The sequence below is a fragment of the Delphinus delphis genome, chromosome 8, assembly GCF_949987515.2.
Source record: "Delphinus delphis chromosome 8, mDelDel1.2, whole genome shotgun sequence".
NCBI lineage: Eukaryota > Metazoa > Chordata > Mammalia > Artiodactyla > Delphinidae > Delphinus > Delphinus delphis.
In genome coordinates this window covers 58,688,115-58,710,010 of record NC_082690.1, presented here as the reverse complement: position 1 = coordinate 58,710,010, position 21,896 = coordinate 58,688,115, and the positions used below count along the sequence as shown (strand labels likewise).

The 21,896-nt window shown below is 41.7% G+C and overlaps 1 protein-coding gene across 2 annotated transcripts in view; it reads right to left on the bottom strand.

Annotated features, from left to right (window-relative positions):
- The window catches only part of C2CD3 (C2 domain containing 3 centriole elongation regulator), a 128,398-nt gene that overhangs the window by 37,802 nt on the left and 68,700 nt on the right, over nt 1-21,896 (bottom strand). For both annotated transcript variants that reach the window (XM_060018288.1, XM_060018289.1), the window contains 5 exons: nt 21,201-21,324; nt 18,617-18,885; nt 18,030-18,119; nt 13,715-14,317; nt 11,334-11,672 (listed from right to left, as the gene is read on the bottom strand). In XM_060018288.1, coding sequence (XP_059874271.1) covers nt 11,334-11,672; nt 13,715-14,317; nt 18,030-18,119; nt 18,617-18,885; nt 21,201-21,324 — 1,425 coding nt within the window. The remainder of the gene's footprint in view (nt 1-11,333; nt 11,673-13,714; nt 14,318-18,029; nt 18,120-18,616; nt 18,886-21,200; nt 21,325-21,896) is intronic.

Sequence of the window (21,896 nt, the reverse complement as noted above, 5' to 3'; positions counted from 1 at the left end):
TAAATAAGATTAAAAATTCTGTTTCTTAGTTACACTAGCTATATTTCAAGCACTCAATAGCTACATGCGGCTAATGGCTACCATACTGGACAGTAAAAATGTAGAACATTTCCATCACAGTACAAAGTTCTTTTCGACAGTGATGAATAACACAGACTCTACATAATGTAGTAGACTCTATACATTCCATAAGATCCCTTTCAGCTCTAAAATGATATGACTCAGGATTACAGACGAAGGAAAGAGAAAGGAAAAAAATAAGTATGTCTTAAATATTATTTACGTGATCCAGAGGAACAAATTCTGTATGTGGACTCTAAATGGTTTGTCTTCTTTCTACCTGGCTAGCTCAAGGCTTCCCCAAATGCATACTCCCACTTTACTTTGTAGGTGAAGTTAATCTTTTTTTTTTTTTTTTTTTGCAGTACGCGGTCCTCTCACTGTTGTGGCCTCTCCCGTTGCGGAACACAGGCTCCGGATGCGCAGGCTCAGCGGCCATGGCTCACGGGCCCAGCCGCTCTGCGGCATGTGGGATCTTCCCAGACCAGGGCACAAACCCGTGTCCCCTGCATCGGCAGGCGGACTCCCAACCACTGCGCTACGAGGGAAGCCTGATGAAGTTAATCTTTGAGGTTCCACTCTGCTCCTTCTCTGACTGCTCCTTTCAGTAACTACTCTTCCAAAGACCCCAGGCTGTCCCTGTGGACAGAAAATCCGAAGAACACATTTATACTGAGGAATGCTGATTTTTACTCCCCTCCACAAGCAGTGTAACATTTAATAAGTAGCCTTTAAAAGACAGACTCTAGGGCTTCCCTGGTGGCGCAGTGGTTGAGAGTCCGCCTGCCGATGCAGGGGACACGGGTTCATGCCCCGGTCCGGGAAGATCTCACATGCCGCGGAGCGGCTGGGCCCATGAGCCATGGCCTCTGAGCCTGCGCATCCGGAGCCTGTGCTCCGCAACGGGAGAGGCCACAACAGTGAGAGGCCCGCGTAACGCAAAGACAGACTCTAGTACCTTCTACTCTGAGAAACCTCTCTTGACTCTCTAGGCAGAATCTCTGAACGTTATACCCCCATCATTAGATCTCTCCAACTTCAACATTCTTTAGGGAAACAGAAGTGCCTGCAATTTTGCTTTGCTATGTTTTCCTCAACCAAAAGAATTTCCATTAGAGTAGATTTTTTTTTGTAGTTTTAGTAAGTGCTTTTTAAAAAAAAATTTATTTTATTTTTTATTAAAGTATAGTTGATTTACAATTTTGTGGCAATCTCTGCTGTATAGCAAAGTGACTCAGTTATACACACACAGGCATTTTAAAAAATATTTTTTCCATGATGGTTTATCACAGGATATTGAATATGGTCCCCTGTGCTCTACGGTAGAACTTTGTTTATCCATCCTACATATAATAGTTTACATCTGCTAATCCCACATTCCTAGTCCTTCCCTCCCCCACCCCCCTTCCCCTTGGCAACCACAAGTCTGTTCTCTAATTTGTATTAGAGTAGACCAATTCTTTTCAAATTTTCCCACCAAAGTAACGACTTCTAGAGACAAGTAAATACTAAAATCTGGAGCATTGGGGTTCTTGTTGCCTTGAAAGAGCAACAACACACATGACATCTATTAACAGGCTTGTATTTTATCTAAAATTTCATGAGGATTTTACATTATCTTCCTTACTATAGCCCTATTTGTTTAAACTAAAAATGATATTTTCCCCCCAAATCTTGGTAAAAAATTTACGTCATGTTATTTAACATCGTGACTTCTAACAACCAGACCAGATGGCATTACTTTTTAGTCCCTCTTACTGGGGATAATTAATAAAGAAAGAAAATGGGTGATGAACAGAGACAAAGGAGTGGAGATTTTGCAAGGAGGCCTTGGGAAAGAGAACTGAAGAGGAGGAAGAGGAATGCTAGCCTTAGAAGTGAGAGCTGGTAGTGGCTGCGAGGCAGGAGGGAGCTGAGGTGTGTGCAAGAGCTGTCAACAAAGCAGGACCCGGAGAAAGGCTTAACCAGCAGGCAGAGAAACACTAAGATACACAGAAGAACTACAGGAGGAACAAAATAAAACAAAAAACCACTGGCTACAACCTGGCAAAACCAGTTTACAAGCATATTCTTGAAAGAGCAGGAAAAAATGATTCTAATAAAATGGTAGTAAGCAAAGAATAGTTAATGGAAATCAATAATATAGCACCCGTCGTTACTAATGTAAAATGTACAGAATAGCACTAATGGTACCTTTATCTAGTGAGCTATCTTCTTAAAAAAGTTTTATTTTTGTGAAACTCAACAGTATTACATGGACTGACTTGCTCAGCATCCACCCCCACTTTTACTGTATTGTATTCCTTTATTGTAGAGATTGAAAGGGTCACAGACTCTTTTGTGCTAGAGTATGGATACAAATTGGTCTCTATCTGTTATATGCCATTACAACAGATCTGGAAGGCAGACGTGAGGCAGAGGACATGTTCCTTTCCCTTTTGCTTTTACTACTAGCAAGGATGACAGAGTTTTCTGCTCCAGGGTTTGGTCCCTGAGGCCCCAGAGGCCCGATGTCAATAGTGCTGATGAGAGTTTCCGATCACTGGGCTGCAGTGTTGGCACTGTATTTCAAATTTAAAAGATCTACTGGTTCTCTCCTGAAAGCTTAGCCTAGAGCCCACTCCCTGAGCCCTTCCAATAACTTAAAGTACCTTAATAATCTATATTAAACTCCTCTCTGTTTAAAATGGCTGGAGTGGGACTTCCCTGGTGGCGCAGTAGTTAAGAATCTGACTGCCAATGCAGGGGACATGGGCTCAAGCCCTGGTCTGGGAGGATCCCACATGCCGCGGAGCAACTAAGCCCTTGCACCACAACTACTGAGCCTGCGCTCTAGAGCCCGTGAGCCCCAACTACTGAGCCCATGTGCCACAACTACTGAAGCCCACGCGCCTAGAGTCCATGCTCCACAACAAAAGAAGCCACTGCAATGAGAAGCCCGCACACCGCAACGAAGAATAGCCCCTGCTTGCCGCAATGAGAGAAAGCCTGCGCGCAGCAATGAAGACCGAACACAGCCAAAAATAAATAAATAAATATATAAAAATAGGTAAATAAAATGGCTGGAGGGAGTTGTTTCCTGTAACTGTACTCTCCCTGATACAGCTTCCATCTCTCTCTCAATCTCACCTCTCTCTCTCTGTCTCTCATTTTCCTTAGTATTAATAGGTCTCAAGCTTCTCAACTGATTTCTTCCAACAGAATGTCATAAATCCTCACAGCTAGGGAGAGATAATCTGCCTCTATACTGACAGCTTCCATAGTATTCTACAATAAACTGTGTGTGTTTGTGTTTCCCTCACTAAACTAATGCACAAAGTAGGCCCACGGCCCTTATTAAAGGTTTGCAGACTCCCTGTTGCCCTTTGTCTACAGATGACTGCCAGGGTTGGAGAAGAGAGAGAAGCTGCCTTGTGTGTGTGCCGTGTGCGCCAGCAGAGGACAGCAGCATCTGCTCAGGAAAGCTCTGAGAGAAATCAGCAGAGAGGACCAACTGTAGTTCTGAGACAGGACCCCTCGGTTCTGGTGTACTCTGCCACTGATTTACTGTGACATATTGGGTACTTCATTCTGGCTCTCTGGGCATCAAGTTTCTTCATCAGAAACATGTGCTCTCACATTACTTCCTACGATAAAATTCTATGATTCTAGATATATACCAATACTGCTCAGATCTCTCTCTCATACCTCAACCCCCCCTTTTAAGGTTCGTTATTTTTGAGGCTGCTATTTGCTAAAGTCCCTGAAAGAGAAGTACTATTTTTACTTTGGAAAAAAAGTGTCCTTATTCACTCTTGAACAGAAATACTCCTTTCAGCCAAAGAGGCAGGTGATAAAGAAATCTGCTTGGGTCTATCAGGTTTCCCTGGCTCTCCTCTTGTGGTTGGAAATTTAGCTGGGCCTGTTTACCTTCCTGGAAAAGGTCAAGTTCTGATATACTTTTGGAGGCAGCCGAGATGAAAATTGCTATACTTCCTACTGGGTTGGGACACACATTGAGAGCAGTTAAGAGGACTTGAGATGAACCAGCTTTACCATTTTAAGAGTTTTCACTGGATTTCCTATGTTTTACATAAGTATGAAAAGTAGTAGTTTTATGCATCAAAAAATGGTACGATTGCTTCAATGAGATTAAAATAACAACCCCTTATTTTTAACACTTTACAGCTTACAGTTTTCTTATCAGTACTAAACTTGTGCTGATGACATCCCTGATAATCACACAAGATGGGTGTATCTTTCTCTATTTTACAAATAAGGCAACCAAGGAACAGAGGGGTAAAGTGGCTTGCTCATCACACATCTGGTAAACTAGCATTTGGAAGATCCAGCCAGGTTTCCTAACTCCTATTCCAGGGATGTTCCATTGCAATACTTCTAATTAATTCTACCTGGTTAAGAGAAAAAGCTCTCCCTCTGGCCTGGAGTGAACAGATGGAAACTTTCCCTCAAGCAATGCCCAAATTTTTATGTTAATAAAAACCTAGTTCAGTTTTGTTAAGCTAACATTAACTGACAGCTGCTCTGTGGCACACCTGCACAGATGAGTCAGATCTGATTCTTGATCTGCAGGCAGACACACAGATAATTATAATACAATAAGACAAAGACTATGCCAAAAGCACAGGGGACTGTGGGAACAGAGAAGGACCCGTAACCCTGCCTGGGTAGTTGAAAGAGAGCCTCTAAAGGATGATGATACTGAAGATGGTTTTGATTTTCACTGAGTATAATTTAGATTACCTCAAATCACTTTACCTTTCTGTTCCTTGATTGCCTCATTTGTAAGACAGGGCTAGAGATACCGGTCATGTTGAGTATAAGTACACAAGTCTTATAAGTACTGAAGCTGATTCTTGAAGGTTCCTTAGAGCTTTTTCTAACAAAAGTATCCAAGAAACTCTTGTATTTCAGAACCAGGACCACAGTGGGGACTATGCTGCCTCAGGTTTAAGGCATAATTCAGGGCTGTTAGTGAATCCTCTGCATGCAGCTTTGCACTAGGAATCATTCGTTTCCTTCCTCAAGCAAGAAGCTTCTAAGGCATGAGACGGACAGACACAAAGAGAACACTGTTGAAGTCAGGAGGATAGCCAACGTGGATATTAAGGAAGCATCTACATGGTTTTCACAGAAGTTTGGCCATTTATAGCTGACTCACAGAGTGTGGGATATGCTGCCCTCAGCTCCATATTCTTAGAAGATGAGAGGTGAAGAGAATCTTAGAGATGATCTTATATGACCATCACATTTCACAGCTGAGGAAAAGAGAACTGGGTTTGCCCAAAGTCACTAAGCAAGTTAATGGCTTAGCTAGGGCCAGAAGTCAGTCTTTTGACTCCCGTTCCAGAAGTCTTTCTATTATATCATCATTTGAAAGGCAATTTCAGAGAGATGATGGGCAGGTCTGTACACTCAGGGCCCAGCACAGGGTCTGACTGAAGCATAAATATTTGCAGGGCGAAGGACTATATGGGCCTATCACTGCAAGGGTAGGACTTGGGAGACAAGAGACCTCTGAAAGTATCCACTCTGAAGCTTGATCTACCCTGGCTAAATGGAAAGAGGCCAAATAACAAGTGATTTACAGATTTGTAACTCATACCAGAAATATGAGAGGTGTTGAGCATCATATTCACAAACAAGAAGACATTAGGCTTGCTTAGTTGCATCAGGAAGACCCAGGTGTTGAGATACAGAAATAAACTCACAGTCCCTGTCCCCAAGGAACAGGCAGCCTCGTGGAGAGACACATTAAGAAACATTTTCAGTACAAAGTAATAAGTATAACCTCAGTAGTATAATGAAAAAGATATTGAAAGAGAATATTATTCGCAGCAATCATTGAAAGGGCTACCCCATTAGTCCAAGTTTCTGAAGGCTGAACAAGCAAGGAAGCAGTGAGAATAGAGAAAAGGTGACAAAAACCTTCTGTGTAAGAGGACATGATCCTATACCCTGTATTAGACACAGTGGAAGCTTAATAACTATTTGTTGAATGAATCCATTAATCCCTGCAACTTCTCCTCTGCTAAATTTCCACATAAGCAACTTTCCTGCAGTAGAGGCAAAGCATAAAATCAGAGAACGTATTAAAAGGAGAAAAAGGGCATTTGAGCAAGGTCTCATATTCATCTGCTTCCTCATTTAACAGATATTTACTGCTTATTATGTGTCAGACACAGTTCTAGGTGTTGGGGATTTAGCAGTAAATAAAACAAAAAACTTCTGTCTCTGTAGGACTTTTCTTTTTCTAGAAAGACAGAAAATAAACAAAATACACTATTTAAAGGCCATAGGAAAAAATAAAGCAGGAAAGAGGGACAGGTATTGTTGGAGAAAGGCTGTAATTTTAGATGGGTGACCAAGGAAGGTCTTGCTGAGCCGGTGATTTCAGTAAAGACAGGCCAGGAGTGAAGAATATTCCAGGCACAGAGAGAACACCAGATTCAAAGGCCCCAAGCAGGAGTCTGCCTATACATTTAAGAAAAAGCAGAGAGGCCAGTGTGGCTGGAACAGGGTGCCTAAGAGGAAGAGCAGGATGTTGGGGAGAATTTGGTAACTGGGGAAGGGAGAAAGGAATCCTGGCTAAGAAAGGTTCATGAGCAAAGGCCCAGGGAATGGCTTGCCATATGTTACAATTGGAAGGGAAAGGAAACCAAGCACTGCTGGAAAAAGTCAGCATTGTGCCACCAGTATGTCCACTGCCACTCTAAAATCATGTCAATTAGTCTTAGTTGAGCCCTTGCTGCAGTTCAGCAATTTTCTTATTTATATCTTCGTGATTCTCTATAGATCCCTTGTAATGACCAAGAACTTCAGCCAAAGAGGATCAACTGCCACCACAATTCCCCATGTTTGCTCCAAGTAGGCCTAGAACACACACTTTCCCACTTCAATATCTTCATTCAAGTTGAGATAACCACCTAGAATTTCATTTCCACCTTTCTGAAATCATATTCATTCTAAAAAGTTCTGATTTCTTAGACATGTCTTATTTCTCTGTTTCTAAACTCCCTAGACACTAGATATATAATTTTTGTGCTTTTTTTGAATTTTATTTATCTTTTATACAGCAGGTTCTTATTAGTTATCTATTTTATACATATTAGTGTATATATGTCAATCCCAATCGCCCAATTCATCACACCACCACCATCCCCCCACCACTTTCCCCGCTTGGTGTCCATATGTTTGTTCTCTACATCTGTGTCTCTATTTCTGCCCTGCAAACCAGTTCATCTGTACCATTTTTCTAGGTTCCATGTACATGCGCTAATATACGATATTTGTTTTTCTCCTTCTGACTTACTTCACTCTGTTAGACAGTCTCTAGGTCCATCCATGTCTCTACAAATGACCCAATTTTGTTCCTTTTTATGGCTAAGTAATATTCCATGGTATATATGTACCACATCTTCTTTATCCATTCATCTGTCGATGGGCATTTAGTTTGCTTCCATGACCTGGCTATGGTAAATAGTGCTGCAATGAACATTGGGGTGCATGTGTCTTTTTGAATTATGGTTTTCTCTGGGTATAGGCCCAGTAGTGGGATTGCTGGGTCATATGGTAATTCTATTTTTAGCTTTTTAAGGAACCTCCATACTGTTCTCCACAGTGGCTGTATCAATTTACATTCCCACCAACAGTGCAAGAGGGTTCCCTTTTCTTCACATCCTCTCCAGCATTTCTTGTTTGTAGATTTTCTGATGATGCCCATTCTAACTGGTGTGAGGTGATACCTCATTGTAGTTTTGACTTGCATTTCTCTAATAATTAGTGATGTTCAACAGCTTTTCATGTGCTTCTTGGCCATCTGCATGTCTAGACACTAGATATTGTACTACCTATCCTTCTGGTCCTTAGAGCATTCTCCTTTATACATCAATAATCATGTAGCTGCTAATCCCCTTATCTGGGTTATCAGCTCTTGGAGGACAGAAACCATGTGTCATTTGCTCTGCACTTTCTGTACCTGGCACTGGCCTGGCACAGATTTACTACTTGATGAACTGAACCACCATTCTTGCAATATAAGCACAGGACAGGGTGTATAGTACATAAGCACCCTTTTAAATACAGAGAGTAAACAGGACCAACTGGTAAACACGGTTTATCTCATACCTAAGAGTCAGGATGGTATAGAGGAAAGAGCACGGGTTTTAGGTCCAGACATAGCTGGATTCAAATTGCAGCTCTGTAGAGCTTATTAACTGTGTAACTCAAGTCATTTTACCTTTCTGAGCTTCAGTTTCCTCATTCATAAAATGGGTATGTACTGTAATCTGTTCATAAAATAACCCCACTGTGGTAAGGATTAAATGAGATAATTAATGTACAAAAAAGAATAAAATTTGGCACAAGGAGATGCTCAATGAACTATTGTCAATTGTCAAGCTGCATTTAAAGAATGTAACTCTGTCTAATTGAGAAGTTACAAGTATATTTGCTTTTTGCAATATGGGGGCAACCCCTGAAATGGAACATAACCATATTTTTGCACGTTAAATTTTATTTTCAATGCAAAAACAAAAAACCAAAACAGTTCTTGCAAAAAATCAAAGCTTTTTTTGTGCTTTCCTTAAATTCATTCATGTATTGATTTTTCTTTTTTTTTTGTTTTTTTTGTTGTTGTTGTTTTATTTTTTATTATTTTTTTTGTGGTACGCGGGCCTCTCACTGTTGTGGCCTCTCCCGTTGTGGAGCACAGGCTCCGGACGCGCAGGCTCAGTGGCCATGGCTCACGGGCCTAGCCGCTCTGCGGCATGTGGGATCTTCCCAGACCGGGGCACGAACCCATGTCCCCTGCATCAGCAGGCGGACTCTCAACCACTGCGCCACCAGGGAAGCCCGATTTTTCTCTTCTTAAAAAATTCAGTTTTTACAAATCAGACTTGTCACAAATGGGCTGCTTTGGTAGGGCAGTAAAAAAGCAAAAACTGTTTCCCAACTTTGTGACTCATACAGTATGGACCTCAGTATCTCTAATACAGCACAGCAAGACTATGTGGAGAAGATTTTGTCCTGAGATAGAATGTTTCAGGGTCTCTGACACACAAAGGTTATGAGAAGGATGAGAACCTCAGAGTCTTTGTAGAAGCTTATAATACTGGAAGTAATGTCTGTTTGTAGTGTGTATATGGAGAAATAGAAATGAAAGACAGACAACAGTTACTAGGAGCATGAATTCTGTTTCTGTTCCAAAGTAATAAGGATACACAGAAAAACTGAGGCAACACAGAATTGATAGGAACCGAGTAGGGAGGCCAAACCAGAAGATGTATATTTAAACCTTCTGGACTCATAAGGCTATGGTTTTCTGGCTCTCAGAACCATCACACACCTCAGAACTGTTAATCACAGCTGTTTACAGATGAGAAATTCAACAGAGAGACAGTAACTTGCTCAAAGTCACAAACACACACAACTTACTGGAAATACAGGGCTGAATACACTCCTACTAGAATGTAAGCTCCACAAGGGCACTATTTTGTCTGTTTTGTTCATTGCTTTATCCCCAGCACCATGGACAGTGCTCACATATAGCAAATATGACATAAGTTTTGTTGCTGAATGAATGAATAATGAATGAATAAATGAATGAGATAAGGTCTTTGTTCTTAAACAGCCCCTACCTAGTGGAGAAGAAAATCATGCAAACAATGTTAGTACATGTGATATATGTTACGATAAAAAGGGCAAAAGTGCTAGGAGAGCAAACAGGAGGCAGCCTTTATGTCAGAGAAACTCTGGTAAATGGTGATGTTTGAGCTGAGTCTTGAGAGAGGAGTGGGAATTAAGCAGGCAAAAGAGAAGGGTGATGGCAAAAGGGAAAATTTTAGGAGAGATTACAAGGCTGAATAAAAAGTAGGGCAGGGGTTCCTTGTGCCATGGATTACTTTGGCTGTCTGGTGAAGTCTATGGGCCTCTTCTAATATGTGTGTGTGTGTGTGTGTGTGTGTGTATTTGTGTGTGTGTGTGTGTGTATTTGTGTGTGTGTGTGTGTGTGTGTGTGTGTGTGTGTATTTTTTTTTTGCTGTACGCGGGCCTCTCACTGTTGTGGTCTCTCCCATTGCGGAGCACAGGCTCCAGACGCACAGGCTCAGCGGCCATGGCTCACAGGCCCAGCCACTCCGCGGCATGTGGGATCTTCCCGGACTGGGGCATGAACCCATGTCCCCTGCATTGGCAGGCAGACTCTCAACCACTGCGCCACTAGGGAAGCCCATATATATATTTTTAATGCTAATTGTAAAATACATAAGATTACAAAGAAATGAAATTATATTGGCGTAAGTTATCAAGACATTAAAAAAGTGACATAGTAATCACTATAGTTTTATTAATGCACAACAAGATCTAACTGTAGGTTTAATAACTACTGTAATTTTGAAGTAATGACAGGTATAGATGATATTCCAAGATATCTGCAGTAACTAAAATGTGATATGAAAATACCTGTGATTTCTATTGTTGACAACATCACAGGTACTGTTAATATTACTAGGGTCTATTGCCTACACTCACAACTAGAGGAAATGTTCAATTTTAGTTAGAGATTAATAAAAATAAAGATGTATGGGCTTCCCTGGTGGCGCAGTGTTTGAGCGTCCGCCTGCCGATGCAGGGGACACGGGTTCGTGCCCCGGTCCGGGAAGATCCCACATGTCGTGGAGCGGCTGGGCCCGTGAGCCATGGCCGATGAGCCTGCGCATCCAGAGCCTGTGCTCCACAACGGGAGAGACCACAACAGTGAGAGGCCCGCGTACCGCAAAAAAAAAAAAAAAAAAAAAAAAAAAGATGTACTTATTTTCCTATCCAAGTTCACCTACCCTGACTTTAATCCTTGGATCCCTGTGGGCTTATGGATTCAATGCTAAGAACCCTTGGCCCTAGGTACATAATGAAGAGGGCCTGAGTTGGAAGGAATGGAGAAGAAGGTAGAGATCTAAGAGAAATTTAAGAGATACAGCAATTTTAATGGATCTGATGATTTGATGGTGGAGAAGGAAAAGAGAAGTATCTAAGCTGATACTCAAGTTTCTGGACTGGCGAATTTATGATACGCAAAATTAGGATAACTGACAAGGCCCACTTAGGACCTCAGAAAGGCTTTCACTTGGCTTAAACCTTTAGGCTTGAGATATATAATTATGATTAAGATGATTAACAATTCTTCCAGACCCTGTCATGATCAGAAAGATTTGTGAAGACAGGACCATAGCCTGTGGAGTCAGATACCTGTTTATGGATAAGTGAACAGAACATACCTTTCAAGCTCAAATGCATTGCTCTTTCTACCAGGATACTGACTGCAAAAGTTCCATCTAGTGCAGTAGGGTCCTCCTGGGCCAGGCAGACTTCGGCTGTGGTGCTGCTGCAGGGGGCCTGGGTGGAGGCCGGAGACTTCTGGTGGTCATGTGGTGGAGAGAGCTGGAGCTCATCATTTCCTCTGGGGAGCTGCTCAGACTCACTGGCGCTGCTGCAGTCCATGGAGTCCAGCTCATTAGTGGGCCCAGGGTGTGAAGAAAGAGAGGAGAGAACCACATGAACTCTCAAGGCAGCTCCTGAGAGGTTGGAAGCATTTCGTCCAAATAGAGGATACACACCTGCAAGAGGATGAAGGAGGATAAGCCTAGGCAAGCAGGGACACTCTCTAAACCTGGAGATGCTCTCTGAGGGTGCTTGTGGCCCTCTCTCCTTTGGCAGGGCTATAGGCCCTAATATACCAATTTGCAAAGAAACACACACTGTGAGAGTTTTTACTGCCTCCCCCCACCCCATCACTACCTGCAACAATGGAAAGTAGTGAGAGGTCTGACTTCAAGGCAAGAGGATAAAAAGCTGGTGGGAGTGGAAAAGTAAGAGGGAATGGACAATCTGAAAAGTTGAACACTGCCTTTGGTATCCCTCAATAAAAAGAGGTATTTGTGTTTGAGTTCTGATCCCTAAATCTATATTCAGTTTCCCAAACCTACTTGCTCCAGCAGAGTGAAGTTGAAAGCCTGTCTTTAAGAACTTTAGTTCAAGTGAGCCTTCCACACTTCGGGGACTTTTTCTGTAGTCTCTTTGAAGTGACTCTAGGCCAGCCCAGATAAAACAGGGCACACAGCATTTGATGAGGTGCTCATCAGAGCCAGAATTATACCTGCTGGGTCCAGAGAGAACCAGAGAATCTGGGATGATCACCCAGATGCTCAGTTCTCCTTCTTTAGCTTGGGCCACCTGCTCAACAACAGGGTCAGAGCACAAGGCTAACAGAGCTAAAATAGGGTTGTGACTCAGTTTCTTCAACCGTATAGTGGGGGAAATAACTAACCTTACAGGAATGTTAAGATGAATAAATATGACGTTTGTAAAGAGTCTAGTCTGGCCGTCTCCAATCCAATCTGTACTATAGTTGCCAGCCTTATCTATCTAGAAAGCAAAGCTGTGTCACTCTTCTCTTCAGAAGCCGTTAAAATAGCTTTCCATAGCTCTCACAAAAAAGTCTAAACTCTCCTGCTTAGAAGAGGCCTTCAACATAGTACTCCTGCCCAGCTGTCTAGCTTCATCTCCCATCATTTCCCAACCTATATATCCTGTGATCCAGCAGTACCAAATTACTCATGGCACCTAAAACGTATCAAACTGCTTCCTGCCTCTGTGCCTTCACCCACGCTATTTCCGTTTAGAAAGCCCTTCTTTCCTCCTTTTCGTGACTTACTCCTAAATCCTCTGTAACTCAGGTCAAGCATCATCACTTCCACTGGGATGCTGTCCTTGAACCAAAGAGATGTTGTGTCCCTGTGCTCCCACAGTGCCACTGAGAATACCTTTTTCACAGTTCTTATACTTCGCTGTAATTGTTTACTCTTCTACTCTCCCATTAGACTATAAGCTCATTAACTATTTCTGACTCATCTTTGAATTCCCAGGGCCAAGTACATGTAGCAAATACTGAACAAATGTTTGAAAGAAAAGCACCCATAGTGCCACTTGCAAAATGTTACCTTCCTCCTTTCAAACCAGTTTATTACCATGTAGATTTTATGATTCCAAGATGTGCTGACCAGAGAGAGAGGATATCCTAATCTCATTAGCAGGTATGCTTTTCAGTGTATTTTAAAACCAACATTCTAGATTATAATATAGGCTCTTATACAGGTGGTTAAAGGTAGTCTCCTAAATTCACTCATTTTTATTTTACATGTATTAACTGAGGGCTTACAATGTTCTAGACACTATGTTAGGTGCAACAACCTTATGAATTTGGATGTAGTCTAAGGCTACAAAGTTCAGCACCAGTTCTTAGATCTCAGACAGTATACCTTAGACTCCACTAAGGTATACTGTCACTAGATAATGCCCTTCTTAAAGCATCCAGCAAACCTCTTTCTGAAATCTCTGTAGTTTTAAGAAGTATTACTAAATTACTATTAATCTTTCAACATGCAATAATGGAAAGAACACTTACTAACATGTGACCCTGGGCAGTTACCCAACCTACCTGAGCCTCCATTTTCATGACTGAAAAACAGGTTTCATACCTACCTCACAGGATTGCTGGGAGGATCAAATAAAATAATGTCTGAGAGGGTGTCTCACACAGTGCTTGTCATGGAGCAGCAGTTGCTCAAACCACAAGTGCTAAGCCTGGTTCCTCACTTACCACTGACAGTTAGTGTCCTTGCTGACCTCTCCCCAAGTCTGGCCAGGTCCACATAGGCTGAGCCAATCCAGCTGTCTGTCTGATGGGGCCTCTCCACACTGTCATTGCCATAAGCCCGCCAAACTTGGATCTCTAACCTCTCCTCTCTGAAGTACCAAAGCAGTGATGGGCTCCTAGAGACTTCTGCTCTTTTGGATGCCTTGAAAGTAACCATGACCTGCTTTTTGTTTGCAGATTCCTTAGGCTTCTTGAGAGGGGTCCAAAAGCCTTCATGATCGTACAGCTTGTAGCGGAGGTAGCAATATGTATTCTTATGAATGTGCTTCTGGCCAGCAAGCAGCACGCAATGGATAGGCAGCCAAAGCCTCGGGGTGGAGATGGTAACAGTGGCTGGCTCCTCTTCATCCATCTTGACAAAATCCTTCAGATTATTCTCAAAGCTCCAGCCCAATAGCTCAGCAGCTTCCAACACCCGCTCTCTGTCTCCAGGATGGGTGAAGGAAATGGAAAGCTCCAGACCACCCACAATCTTCTGCATGAGCTCCAAGCCGTGAGGCAGGGCCCCCTCTTCTGGTAAAATGATAGGATACCATCCTGTGATCCCTTATGAAAGAAAAGGAAGATGCTTCAATTATTGTTTTAAAAGTAAAAAGACTTAGCCACTTTCCACCCCATAGCCACTATCACCCTGGCCCAAGACAGAAGAGAAAACATATACCCACAGTGCATTGAAGTTTGTTTCATCTGACCACTGAAAGACAATGAGATCAGGTGGAAGAACAAAGGCTTGGAGCTGGAAGACCTGCATTTTCTTCTTGGCTCAGCCCAAAACTAGTGGTTCAGTCTGGGTAAGCCATTAATTTCTCTCAGTCCTATTTCCTTACCTGACAAATGGGAAAAATAGTGCTGATCTTGCCTACCAGACAACATTATTATAATTGTCAAATGAGATAATGATTTTGGAAGAGCTTTGAAAGAAAATAAAAAATGTGAAATATTATTATGGTACTATGAGTACAATGGAGAAGGCATGGGACAAGGTCAGGAGATCTGGGGTCTAGCCCCGGGTCTTTCACCAAGGGAATTGCCACTTAGTGAACACATACCAAGGACCAGGCACTAGATTTCAAAATAACAATTTAAAATATTAGCTACTTGTTACTGAGCATCCATTATGTGTCAGAAATTCTCTTATGCTTTATACATATAACTTCATTTAATTCTCTTAATAACCCTGTGAAGTTCTGAGGATTAAATGGGATAATAATCCCTATTTTGCAGATGAGGAAATGGAAGAGACCTGCCCAAGTCGTTATAGCTACCAGGTAGTAGAGCCAGAATTTGAACCCAGGTCTAGCTGGCTTTAAAGTCTACACACCACCTATTATAGGTTCACAATATCTTTTTTTTCCCCTTAAATTTTATTTATTTATTTATTTATTTTTGGCTGCATTGGGTCTTCCTTGCCGCATGTGGGTTTTCTCTAGTTGCGGTGACCGGGGGCTACTCTTCGTTGGTGTACATGGGCTTCTCATTGCAGTGGCTTCTCTTGTTGCGGAGCACAGGCTCTAGGCACACGGGCTTCAGTAGTTGTGGCACGCAGGCTCAGTAGTTGTGGCTCGCAGGCTTCGTTGCTCCACAGCATGTGGGATCTTCCCAGACCAGGGCTCGAACCCGTGTCCCCTGCATTGGCAGGCAGCTTCTTAACCACTGCGCCACCAGGGAAGTCCAATATCTTATCTAGAACCCTTAGGGTCAGATTTGTTTCTGAATTTAAAAATTTTCAGATTTTAGAAAGATACTGTGGTACATAAACTGAATATTATGTACTAGTCAGTGGTCACATAGGTCAGGGGTTGGTAAACTTATTCTGTAAAAGGCCAGATAGTAAGTATTTTAGGCTTTTGGGCCATATGGTCTCTGTTGCAACTATTCAGCTATGTTGTTGTAGTGAGAAAGTGGACACAGAAAATATGTAAATGAATGGGCACAATGTGTTCCAATAAAGCTATATAATCAGGCAGTGGCCTAAGTCAGAAAATAATGTCAGTTGAGGTCAGGTTTGGCTGCTTAATGAGTTAATAAAAAACTTTTGACTTTCTGAGCTTTTTGGATTTCATAATTACGTAAAATAGATTGTGGATTGGTATAATATTCACAGCAATTTTCTGAGAAAGGTTTTGTATTAATTAAAATTATAGATGGGGGCTTCCCTGGTGGCGCAGTGGTTGAGAGTCCGCCTGCCGATGCAAGGGACGCGGGTTCGTGCCCCAGTCTGGGAAGATCCCACATGCCGTGGAGTGGCTGGGCCCGTGAGCCATGGCCGCTGAGCCTCCGTGTCCGGAGCCTGTGCTCCGCAACGGGAGAGGCCACAACAGTGAGAGGCCCGCATACCACACACACAAAAAAAATTATAGATGGGAAAATTCAGACTTATTGAGATTAATTCGCCAAAGGCCACTTAAGGTGTTATGATTTTTGGAAAAGGCATTTAATTTTTTGGGGCCTTCCAAGTTTTCGTTTATAAAATGAAGACACTGAAATGAGGAGGTTGATCTCTATGACTCCATTTGACTTGGTCGGTCTAAGAACCTATGGCTTTGGCTTTAGTAATTTCTCATCACTTGGGTATTAATTTCCTCACAACCTAGTGCTTCTTAACATTATTTGGTCACAGACCCCTTTGGCTCTAATGAAAGTTATCCCCAGAAAAATGTACAAATACATAAAAAATTTCACACCACTTCAGCATGTAAGTGGATTAGATTATTCCTCTTGCTCTGTGATTCTGTAATTGAGATTACTGGCAGGAAGAAACAAAACACAATGTTCACTTTAGAATAACTCTGAATATAAAGACCAATGATACATTCCGAACTGTCTAAAAGGTTTATTTCCAAGGGGTTAAATTTAATTTGTGAAGGTGGGATTTCTCAGATGGTGCCTATTCTCTGACAAACTCTGTAGTAAGTTTCAGAAGGAAGGAAACTGAGGTGTCCTATGTGCCCTGTCCTGTGCAAAGATCTTTCACGTGTATAATTTCATTGAATGCTTCGATAATCTTGCAAAGATCTTATTATTTCCATTTTTAGAGATGAGGAAACTATGGATCTGAGAGATGAAGTGACTTGTTCTAGATCACAGTTAGTGACAGAAGTGAGACTTGAACCCTATATCAAGTTGTAGAGACTTCTCTCTGGCAGGCACATAGTACCTGTTTATTGAGTATTGCTCAAACTTCAATTCACAATTAAATTTGGGAGATGTGTGATAAAATTTTGGAAACTAGATTATACAATCCTAGGGAGGAAGATGGGCAAGAGAAGGAAAACTAACATTTACTGAGTGCCTACTATTTGTCAGGTACTTTATATATCCTATTTCATTGATTTCTACCTTGTAGACTTGTCAGCATTAACAGTCTCCATCCACACGGTAAGTGGGGCTCAGAGAGGTCAAGGTCACTCTGTCAAGGTGACTAGTAAAATGTAGGACGGGACCAATATTTCCAGACTACTGCCTGGTGGTTGTGCCTTCTTTTGGGTCTTTACCTCATACCCTTATTCCTTCTTCAGTGAGAGAGGAGGGTATAGTGAAAAAGAATGGGCAAATCTGGATTTGATTTCTAGTACTCTACTACCTGGCTGTGTGGTTGACAAATCACTTAACCTCTGTAAGCCTAAGTTTTCTCATCTGTCAAATGAAGATAATCCTGGGGCTTCCCTGGTGGCGCAGTGGTTGAGAGTCCGCCTGCCGATGCAGGGGACACGGGTTTGATCCCTGGTCCGGGAAGATCCCACATGCCGCGGAGCGGCTGGGCCCGTAAGCCATGGCCGCTGAGCCTGCGCGTCCGGAGCCTGTGCTCCGCAACCGGAGAGGCCACAGCAGTGAGAGGCCCGCGTACCGCAAAAAAAAAAAAGAAAAAGATAATCCTGTATCCCCATCAGTAAGAGTTACCATGAAGCTCAAAAAAGATCTGAGAAAATATTTTACAAAGTGCTATATAATGCAATGGGTATTGCCATATTTATTATAAATAGTATCATCATCATTATCTTTCCTGGAGTAAGATGACAGTACAATGTTTTGAGCTTCTTTGCTTTATTAGAAGGCCTTTGAAATGATTAGGAAAGGACTTAAAATGTTTTTGGGAAAACCTTTGAGGTATTTGGGAGAATTCAGAAGCATGTGTTAAGGGGTTTTTTATTTTTATTTTTTTTTTGCATATCTTGCAAGAGAGCCAGACAAGAAGATCTCTTGCAGGGAAGTGAATGGGAAAGGGTAGAATTAGAAAGTGATAATCCAGGATCCCTACCAGATCTCTTGATCAGCAGATCTTTTGTTGGAATCTTTACTACTCCAAGCAGATAATCTTTGAATGAGCGGATACTGGTTATATCACTGGCTGTTAAATCAAACAAAGAAAGAGAAATTATTTGATGGTCTACTGACCAAAGGGCTTGTATTACAAAAGAGCCATATAATCCTCCACTTACACTCAGTGAATTTCAGTGTTGGAAGACGCATTAGAGATCATCTTGCTCCAGTCAAAACTTGAATGCCCTCTAAATCATTTTAATTAAATCATTAAGTATGTGTATGCACACACTTAAATTTTGAAAAATTCAGACATACAGAAAAGTTAAAAGAATACTACAATGAACTCCTATATACCCTTCACCTAGATTCACCCACTAACATCTTGACACATTTGCTTTATCTCTCTCTACATTCTCTCAAACACTCAATACGTATTCTACATATTTCTGCTATACCCTTCAGAAGTAAGTTGCAAATATGACTCCTCACCCCTAAACACTTCAGCATGTATCTCCTAGGAAGTGCTATACCATTCAAAACAGAGCCCTTTTTAATTTTAATTGTGAGTCATTTGGTGCTCACCTGACTTGGTATCTTCATGATAAATAGCAAAAGTAACTTCTGCAAACTCCAACAACTCTGCCAGGAAACAGGCTTCTCCACTGCAGTGCTGAGTTACCAAGTTACATGAGAATTCACTGTGATGGGAGAACTCAGGGCAGAAGGAACAGGCCACAGGGTGGGTTTGGCGCTGTTCTCCCTTGGGCAGGAAGGACAGATGAGTGGTAACAAAGGCATTGACCCCGACTGTGGCACTAAACTGCAGAGCAGGTTCCTGCTCAGCCAAAGCCCTGTAGGGGAGAAGGGTGGGAATGAGAAGGAGGTAATATCAGAAATCAGCTTGACTGCCTAGAAAACATCACCATTTCCACAAGGCCACCAAGAACACTAACCAACCATGTGTTTCCTGTTTAGGCTTCTAGCAATGTCACTATGTGTTTTCTTAGTAATCTTGATATTACAGTGTACGTGTATATGAGGGAGACAATATTCATCTGCCTACTAGAGTGATACTACAAGGACACTCCATTGTACTGGTCTGGCTTCTTGCCCTTTTTTCTTAAAAGCGCAACACAGACCCAATGCGGGACTTACAAAAAACTGCCTGCCATCTAATCTGACTTTCCCTGTAAGTTCCCAGAGAGAAAAGCAACTAAGTTTCTTATCCATTACTCAGTCTCTCTGAGGTCTACTGAGTATCGAAATTCCAAGTCCTTCTCTGTCAATTAAACAGTAGTTAATTTAACACCATGTTTAGGAATTCTGACCTGGGCTGGGTCTTACCCAGAACAGGTACTCCATTATACACAAGTTTCATGCCTCCATGGCCTTTGCACATGTTCTTCTCTTTGACCAGAATAGTCTTCAGCTTTCTTGGGCATTATGATTAACTCCTACTCTTCTTTCAAGACTCAGATTAAGATATTTTGAAGGGTCTTAAATGCCACGTTGAGCAAGCAGGTTGGACCTTATCCTGTTGTTGACCACCACCCTAAAGTGGAGTGAGTACAATCTAGGGGGTTCATAGGGTAAACTATTTGAGCATAGGAAAAAATTATTAAAACCTCTAGAGTTGTTATCTCATATATTAAAGTTTTACTACTCTCTGGTATATTTTATAGTGTATATATTAGTGTAGTAGTACATGAAGATGACTTATACATGAATAAGTATACACATATTTAGAGAGTATGCTAAATTTTTATTTTTTTATTAATAGGAATGTAAAATTAAAATTAGGAGACCACTGCTACTGACAATGAGAAACCATCAAGAGTTTGAATATATGGGAAAATATGATTAAAAAACTGCCCTGGCATCTCATTAACACTAAGATGTTCTCAAGCAATTATCGGAAAAGTCTATTTGGAGAATTTAGTGAGGAAAAATATTAATTAGACTGAACATTTTACCAGCTACTTCAGCGTCAGATCTCACACAGGAGTAATCCCATTAGTTATTTAGCGACTATGAAGTTAAAGGTAAATAATCTGAAGTTAAGGAGCACTTGCCTCTTTCTTGAATTCATGTCCAAAGTGAGCTAGTCTGCCTCAGGATCGTGATCTAGTTCTCCTTACTGGGCACCTGATACATGCTGGAACTATGCTATGTGGTGGCAGGGACAGAGAGGAGTTCAGGCAGTACCTGTGTCTGTAGGAACTCACAGCCTAGGTGAGGAAAACTCATGTATGCAAATAATTGAAACAGAGTGATATGTGCTGCAACCAAGGTGCTAAGAGACAAAGGACAAAGCACCAATTCTATCTATATGTAGGAGAGACAGAAGAAGGCTGCAAAGTCTTGAAGAAAACAGAAGCTTGTTTAGAGGACAAAAGGAGGAAGAACGTCCAAATTAGAGAGAAGAATGAGTGAAGACCTGAAGGAGGGAAGAGAGGGCCATGCTGTTTATACATAGAAACAGTGTTTCGGGCAGAGAAAATAGCAAGACAAAGGCCTTGAGGGGAAAAAGAGCATGGTGTGTTCTGAAGTAACAAGAAAGCCAGTGCCTGGGGTGGAGTGAGTAGAGCAGCAACTACCAGGAAGAGAGGAGGTCATAAAGATAACGGGGTCAGGTCATGTGGGGTCTTACAGCCATTTTAAAGACTCTGGCTTTTACTCTGAATGAGATGGAAAGGCATTGGTGGGTTTTAAGTAGATGTGTGTCAAGACCTGATTTAAGTTTTCATAAGATCACTGGCTTCTGTATTGAGAACAGACTAAAGGGAAATAAGCTAGAAAAATAGGAGTTGGTACTCAGAGACTGAACATGAGAGACTATTGAGGAGGTGTAGTGGTGACTGGTCCTGGCATGGTTGGTGGGCATAGGGTCTGACCTTGGGAATAAGAGGGTAAGTAGGGTAGAGGATAAAATCGCTGGACAAGGTCAAGGAACTAAATTGCTAATAACAGTTAAAACAGCAAAATTTGCAAGTGATTTATTCACTTATATTCCTACATGCTTTCTTAAGAGAAAAAGAGTAGAGTTGTGTTTAATAAACTGGAAATTGTATGCAAGAAAGTTTTACGTTATTTGGGCATCACATATCATGTGGACTGCAGTGGAGAAAGGTTTGCTTTGAGAATTGCTTTTCTAAGGTGAACTTACTTGGCTGCTGCTTGCAAACCACAGGCTCTGATAATCTGGACTGAGATGCAGACAGCTCGGGCTGCAAGAACTCCCTCTGCTGTCCTTGGAGTACACCTGTACCTTAGGCCCACATCCAGTAAACCTAAAGAATGAGGGCAAAAGGAAAAATGAAAAGAAGGTTGGTTGGAATAATCTCTGTTCTACCAAACCCCAAGTCTAGTCAGGAAGGAAGGAAGAGGATAAACACTATAATCCTAATGAACAATATGGGGCCTTAGCAGTGAAACAATCTGTCTGTGGTCAGAATCACATTATATTATTGTACTTTAGGATTAATAAAGCAGAACAGATGTCACTATTTTCACTTTATATCCAAGAAACTATGGCTCAGAGATTCAACTGCTTGCCAAAATCACATTAACTATCAGAGGCAGAACTTAATCCCAGTTATTTTTATAGAATTGAGATGGACTCTAACCTTTCTTCTTTTTTAAACCTTTAAAAGGTTTTTGCACTCATATATTTCTGTCACCCTCCTACTGCCACCACCTTAAACACCTTTACATGCCATCCTTTTATAAAAATTCTATCACATTTCAGGGAAAGCTTTAAGGAACAACAGAACAAGCTGATCAGTGAGGGTCAGGAGGAACAACTCAATCTTAATCATAGCAAGATAAAACCTTTTGTATGGGCAGATACTCTCTGGTAAGA